The sequence below is a fragment of the Lepisma saccharinum genome, chromosome 11, assembly GCF_977018435.1.
Source record: "Lepisma saccharinum chromosome 11, izLepSacc3.1, whole genome shotgun sequence".
NCBI classification, from domain to species: Eukaryota; Metazoa; Arthropoda; class Insecta; order Zygentoma; family Lepismatidae; genus Lepisma; species Lepisma saccharinum.
In genome coordinates, this window is record NC_139239.1 from 71,892,482 (window position 1) to 71,900,240 (window position 7,759).

The 7,759-nt window shown below is 47.2% G+C and overlaps 1 protein-coding gene across 7 annotated transcripts in view; it reads right to left on the bottom strand.

Moving 5' to 3' along the window:
* LOC145994916 (uncharacterized) overlaps nucleotides 1-7,209 on the bottom strand; it is a 71,815-nt gene extending 64,606 nt beyond the window's left edge. The window contains exons 1-2 of one of the 7 annotated variants that reach the window (XM_083131399.1): nucleotides 5,237-7,203; nucleotides 2,113-2,425 (exon numbers count right to left, since the gene is read on the bottom strand). In XM_083131399.1, the coding sequence (XP_082987525.1) occupies nucleotides 2,113-2,425; nucleotides 5,237-6,841 (1,918 nt within the window). In that variant the 5' untranslated portion in view covers nucleotides 6,842-7,203. Of the gene's footprint in view, nucleotides 1-2,112; nucleotides 2,426-5,236 lie in introns of all 7 variants that reach the window. The other 6 variants (XM_083131400.1, XM_083131397.1, XM_083131398.1 and 3 more) reach the window with 6 other exon arrangements.
* Nucleotides 7,210-7,759: the final 550 nt, after the last annotated feature.

Here is a 7,759-nt window from a genome sequence, read left to right on the forward strand (position 1 = left end):
ATTCACTTGAGCTGGTAATGAATGACCTTTCTGCAGTCCAATACAATTCACAACGGTGGATATATTCAAGATTACAAATTTCTTCACATCACATCTTCTGTATTACAATATGCACTCCTGAAAGAACCGACAAGGTCGACATAAAAAAGTACCAAATTTTACTCAGATATTCCCAAACCATGTTACTGTTCTAACTACCAATGCGAACCCATACACCATCCATCTAACCCAAGTACTGAACCCGTTAGGAGCCACCACCAAACTGAACTACGGTGCATGTGTGGTTGTATTGTTTCCAGAGTATGTGTAATGTATATATGTGTATGTGTGTTAAAAGTGTATTTACTGTCACGCTGTGCACTGCGAGAGAACAGGGGACATACAAAGTGGGGTTGCATTTCATTCCATTATGTCTGCATTTCTTGCTGGTTACTACACGTTCTGGTACGGTTTGGCACGTTGTATATTTTTCAAAAATTATATTCACTTTACATAAATTTTATAATACTTGTGGTATTTTGCATGTCTGGTTGTACCAATAATTGCAAATGCGGCAGTATACCAACTTCTAGTGTTTTGGGGAAACTCATCAGCCTCGTATGAGTTCAACTAAAAACTATGTGAACACAAAACGTCCACTATTACCTTCATTCACTTGTTTTATAAGCATACTGCATGAAACTAGGAGAACGATGCTGGTGATGGATAAATTGCATGCACAACACATTTTCATGGCAGGTTACATAACAGCTGGTCAGTACTGGAGGTCTCCGAGAATTGAATGGCGCTTTTCTTTTTTCAGAACAAGCAAACTTCTTGGAGCATATACATGCTTAGAAAGCAGCACATACCACGTTACAATTTACTACTGTATATGCACACATTGGTGTAACATAGGTGGACAGTTAAGGCTTGTTCAACTGAGTTTGAACAACATTGTATCTTACATTACCATTTCAAAGATGATGCACCAGCAATAGTATGAAGTGCAGGACATCAATTCCATACATACATCATCCACAAATTATATGAACAGAACTATCATTGGAGTTCTACTTGTATGAAAAGCAGATGTAGAACTGAAATCTGGGAAGGCTGCACAATTTGCAACATTATTTAAGGTTTCATTCTTAAATAGCCCTGTTATTTCCAGCAAGGTGGGATCTACTTGTCACACTTTGGCACATAATGACAAACATATGTAAAATGCACTGTAATAGGCCAGTGTGACCACTTGAGCGTTTATACACTAAACCTACATGAAACTGATGAACTTTGTACTGACTTCAATACCAAAGTAGAGGACAGACAAGAAGTTATTTCTTTTTCTCCTTTTGAGTGAAGTGAATCTAGCAAATATTCTTAAACTTACGCCTACTATTCATGGTACATTGTGCCTGCAGCAAGTATTCAGCTTATACTTTCTATTCTGATGTCTGTAAATAAAATTCCATGATGCTTAATTAGTTATGACAAAATGGTGATGTCATTGTGTGACTGTTCTTTACGATTTAACAAAAATGGGACTCTGTTTGACCAACATGGAAGTTCGTTTCGGTATATTTTTCACATCATGCTAAGCTTGAAGGGCAAACTTAACGGTACTTGATAAATGACACTAACTTTTTAAAATATGTTTTGAAACATGACAATTTATCATTTGATATTACATGTTTGTTGAGATGCAAACATAACAAAAGGTTCACGACCCAAATGGTGTGCAAAAACAGGCCAACTAGAGTCAACTGCTTGATTGTTTAGCAGATTTTCTTAAACTGCTTCATTGTGATCAATTCTGCATTGATCTCCGAAAGAGTATTCATTCACAAATATACATAAAAAGAAATTATATCCTCGGTATTGGCACATAATGTTCATCAACTGGATGTAGGTTTTGGTTTACAGAGTCGTTACTTAGCTCGTTAAACGAGCAAATGGCAGTTTCAGCCCAAGAACAATGCGTCATGAAAAGGGAACCTTTTCTTTGGTACCGGGGACCTGGAAGAAATGCCTCGCTAATGATCAGCGCTCAGCGTGGTCTGTGAGGTTGAGTTATGAGAGTGCGTGAGTGAGTGATTGTTAGTCTGCGATTATAAAAGTGGGTTCTCTAACCTGCTGCAAGGAGTGGCCCTAGCCGCTTCCAGTCCCCCGCACTTAGCCCCACCCCCGACGGGGACCCGGGGCCTGGACCAGGGGGAGCTGGTCCAGGACTCCTAACTTGGCCTGTCCCGGGCCTCAAACCCTGGCCGGAGAGTCCCAGTCCTAGACCCCTCCAGTACTCACCCATGGCGCCAGTCTTGGGGTCGAGCTGATAGGGTGGGATCCCCATGTGGGCTGGGGGTGGCTGCGTCAGGTGGTCCCCATTGTGGCAGAAGAAAGGTAGCGATGCGCCGGGGTGGGTGGGGGCCAAGCCCATCTTGCTCGCCTGCAAAGAAAAATATTAAAAATTAGACACCTATAGACATACATACACACCATTTTGATACGTGCACAATGTTGGACAACGCCGGCAAAGCGCTTAATCAGGAAACAAAATACTGTTGTTATAAAGTAAAAATTTTTGTAAAAGTTGTGACCTATACATTTCATCAATGAACAAAGGGGTGTGGAGGTAGTGTTCCAAATATTCTCAATTAGATCACAGTTGATTTTATGTGATTATCACCATGCTATGGTCGCCTTTACCGCAAAGCCTTCCCCATTTATCTACTGATGAGAGACTGAGTATGTGCCAGAGTCACTTTTGAAAATATATCGACGGAAAAAAATAGTGAAAATTACGGTACATTTTGGTAGAATTAAAGAGGAGTAATTGAAGTATTACTTCCAGTATAACTACTTCTACAGCAGCATATATTTATTATCTACATATTAATGATATTATACGAAGGGCATTTCAAAATTTTTGCACACTGCGCATGCGCGGCCCGGAAGATGACGCAATCCCGTTTATCGAACGAGCTTCGAGTATATAAAGTTGTGGGTAAGTTTGGTGACTAATTTGTCCTTGTGCTGAAAAACCATGCCTTGGAATGTAAGACAAAAACGAGCTGTAACAGATTTCCGCTGGTGTCATCATTTGGAAGATAACGCGAGCATCCAGGTTTCCCCATAATTGGTAAGACATTCTGTATGAGTATTGCTTTCCCACTAGACTCGTGAGTTGCATTCAAAGCTGAAGAAATCACACCATAGGAAACAATTCACCACCATTCAGAAAGTTTCTGTCCCCTTTTGTGGACCGCTGTCATTAAGAAAAAGTGTTTTGAAACAAGATCTAAACTGTGGAAAACCTTTGAAATGACCCTCGTATACACACACACTACAATTGTATGTAACACGATGATTTACTTATGTCCTGCCACTTTTTTGAGAATTCTTTCTTCAAATGGTCTTTCTGGCGCTAAATTGGCCTTTGACCCCACCTAAAAATACCTTTACACCACATGAAATGTTGCAAACTTCTAAGAAACCAGCAGATATAACAAAGAGAAGGCTTCCCAAAGTATAATCCTGCCTTTGACTACATAAACATCTTTAGAGCTGGAGGCGTTAGCACTTGGTACATCAGATCGAGGAATTCTAACTAGCTTCGGTAGCAATCCGTTCTCGCCTCTTAAACATAAGGGTGCATGACAAAGAACAAGGCCAGTACCTCTTTACGGTACCCCCCATGAGCTCGCCACTTTTGAAAAGTGAGTCCGTGGCATGAAAAACGGAGCGGTAACAAACCATCTCTGAGACAGGTGACACAGGGACCGGCACCCCCCCCCCCCCTCAAGCTGGTTGATACTTCACAAAGGAAAAAGAGTTTGAATTATGGAGTCCCCTAATGCAGCGCCCGCACGCAACGGCCACTTACTTGCACTCGCGCTTATCTTTCGGCCTACTTAGCGACGGCAATATTTTTTACCCAGAGGCCTCCGCGACGAGAATCTGTATTTTTCATCACTTCCTTACATTACCGCGGAACGCGCCGCCGGCAATGCGTGTGACAAAACCATCAACTTATTCCAGATTTTTTTCCTCGCCAAAATAAAACAATTACAGGCGTAAATAACTGTGTCTCGGTGCGCCTAATGGATTCAATTTACCTGATTCAATGACCATGAGTTTTGGTGGAGACACCTTACACCCTCTGGACGGGTGACTTCACTTTATCGCTAATTTATTGGTTTATTTTACTTGGCTTTTATACACTCTTGGCTAATCGCGAATATGACGATGAGTGATGATATGGAATTGATTAAGGAAGATACTCACAAATAAACTCAGACCGGGATTCGAACCAGGGACATCCTGCGTCATACCGCGCTGTTAACTACAACGACAAGAAATGGCATAGCTGGTTAAGTACTGGAGAAACAGTGCTTCCCCCTTGCTGAAGTTGTTACATGGTGAGTAAATAATGGCCAATCGATAAGTAGTTCTAGCACATCATTTGAGAAAGCTATGGAAATTGCCAGATTGACAAGAACTGCAGGGCCTACACTATTCAGAGACGATGAACTTTTTTCTCATACATACTCGTTAGCAATGGTACAGTTAATTTCATACCGTATTCTGGATTTTACGCTGATTTCCGAGTCTGCTATGTTTGTAGCTTCTCGCGCATGTGCCTGGGAAGCATACCAGATGTACTGTTTGATGAAATATGGACACTAGCATACGCTCTGGTGTCCGCGCCTGCGCAGAACTGCGGGTGGAATGCTATAGTTTCGTATTGGGGGCGTTCATATCACCAGAGACAGAGATGAATATGCGAGCAGTACTAAGTATACACAATTAAGTACTTCATTGATTGATTGATTTGCTTGATTTTACTTCGCTTTTTGTGCCACTTTTGGCTAATTTGCGAAGATGGGGATGAGCGATGATAGGGACCCCTGGCGTCACAATTAAGTACTGCTCGCATACATCAGTACTGATGAGTATGATAATGTAGACAAGGAAGAATTTTCCAAGTTCATATGTATCGAGTATCTACGGTATGATCTCGGTAGGTATCGACGGTCTCACTCACCGCCTATCGGGACTACTGTCGTGTACCACACATATTGCGATGCCGAGGCGACTCTCAGCCTCATATTCAAAATATATTAGGAACTACAGTACCATTACCTATGCGTTCAAGATAACTATCCTACTGACTACCATTAACGAAATAGTGCAGATGGTGTGATTTGACAGAAGGCCTGAACCTGGACACCACTGACGCAGACCACGGAAGACTTGCCTGCTTGGCTCTGGCCAGCACCTCCCTCACCAAGAGCAGAGTCGCCGGCTCGAACGGCTCTGTCTCCATCCACAGAAGGACCTGCTCGAGATGCGACACGGCGTCCCCTGCGGACGGGATCTTCGGCTCTTCGTCGCCGCTGCTGTCGTCCGCCTCCACGTCCGACTCGATCTTGACGGACAGGTCGGTCAGGTCCAAAGGTTCCTCCCTCTCGACCCACCCCTTGAGGTCGTCGTCCGTGACTTCGAGCCCCAGGTCGTGCGCCAGCCACTGCAGCTCGTACAGCTGCTGCTGGTGGAACTCCTCCGCGGAGCACCACTTCTCGCCCTCTCCGCCGGAGAGCGAGTTGTCGATCGTTGTCCAGCACCTCTGGAAGACTTCCGACCTGAGGGACATCCAGGCTCGGTTCATCATGACGAACATATCCTTCAGGGTGAACTTCTTGATGAAGTTGACCACCGAGGTCTCGTCCTTGACCAGCGCCATGCCCGACAGGAGCTCCGCCTTGTAGCGTATCTTGAGTTCGTTGGTGACGGCGTCGTGATCCAGGCAGCAGTTCCCGGTCTCAGTGAAGTCGTCCCTGGGGAGGACGACCAACCTGATCTTCCCGTCGACCGTCACGCAGTCCTCCTCCTGAGGAAGGTAGTCCGCGTGCTCCACGACCAGGAGAGCCTTCTCGTCGATCTTGTTGGCTCTCAGGTGGAAGCTGACGGACGTCGCGAACTCCTGATAGAACCACCAGAGGAACATTTCAGGAGGGAGCTCAGAGTACGGCTCCGTCCCGTTGCCGCACATGTACAGAAGCGGCTGGTTGATCATGTTCACGTGCCTGAAGCACCTGGGCCTCCACTCGCGTCCCACGCAGACAAGCTTCAGACGGTGAGAGCCGGTCTTGTTGGCAGCGACCAGCAGCGTGACCCCGTCGTTCGCACCGCCGAAGAAGTTGGTGTACAGCGTCTTGTCCGGGAGGTGCTTCCACGCGAGGCTCGTCTTGGTGCAGAAGTACACCTGCTCCTCACTGTAGCCGCCATCTTGGATGATCCTCCCGAGCTGCGCGCTGGGGCTCTGTTCGCCGTTGACCTGCACCGAGGACGCGGGAGTGGCCGGCGCTGGGGACGACGGGGAAAGACTGATCGTCCGGACGCCGTACGCCTCTTTCCACCGTCGAAGCCAGTCGTCGGTGACCTTGAGATCCGGACGATTGAGGCGACGCGCCAGGCTGCGAGCCTTGGCCTGGAGCTCCGTGTCCGACAAGGAAGCCGCGCCGAACTCCTCGTGCTGGCGGATGTACCACCGGAACAGCAGCCTCTCGATGTCCACCTCCCTCCCTGGACGGAGGAGCTTCTTGCTGACGATCTGGGCGGTAGAGTCCGCGGTTTCTTCGTTCGCCTTCGACGATGCCGCCGCGGCGATGGACGACTTCGATATCTCGGCCAGCTCCTCCCGAAACCTCGACTCGCTATCCAGCCACTGGCGTAAGGTCGTTTCGGGAATGCCATACTCCTTTCTAATCCTCCTATGACTGCACTCGCCACTCTTCACACGCTCCACAATATGCAACTTTTGTTCCACAGAGAAGTTCACCGTCAGCTTACTCAACGGCATCTTCAGACGTTGTGCAATAGGCCTACGAAAATAGAATATGCACTTTATCACAGACGAGAGGGGATGACTACGGAGGACTAGAAAAGACGAAACTGTCAGTTTCTCATGGACGTCGTATCACAACCGCAGTTTCCTGGCCCGCACTCAAGTTTCACACCCGCGCCCCGACACGGTCCCGGGGTCGTAACTGCACCGCCCCGACATGCCTTGCGTCCCGCCGCCACTGAACCTCGCCGACGACGCCACGCATCACCCGACATCGCAGAGCACCATGACGAACGCGCACCAACGTCGAGAAAAACGTCGTCCGGTTCCCGCTGCAAGCAACAAGCACCACACCAGCCGTTTCAGTCTGCACCGCTATCCAGCTCCGATTCCGACTGAGCCCGAAACCGCCTGCCTGGGTTCGAGCAGAGAGCAACACAAACCATTGCAGCAACGAGCGGCCTGGATCAAAGGCAGCTTTCCACCTCAGCTTTACTCTATACGCGGGCGGCGGCGAGCGGTCTACACAAAGGCGAAAAGAGAGTCTGGCTAGCGAGTCTTTGCTGAGAAGGGGGGGATTCCGGGGCAAGGGGAATCGAGCGCGGCACCCTTTGTTCGCTCGTAATCAAGGCGTAGGCAAAGGGGCCTTTTGAAACAACCGGCACGTTTGATATCAAAGCCCGACACACAAAGACATGATGTTGGGGAAAAGGAAACGAGAGACGGGAGTGGGGGGAGTTACGTAGAGCGATAAGAGAGAGAGAGAGAGGGGGACACCGATAGAAACTCCAGTTATGATGTAAAAACAGTAAAACAATGCTATCCTATGTAGTTGTATAGTGCGTATCTACTTTATCTCGGCTCTGTCTGTGTGCCGCGGTGTACAAGGAGAAAAAATATTCACACAGATAGGTTGAACGAGTTAATATCTCG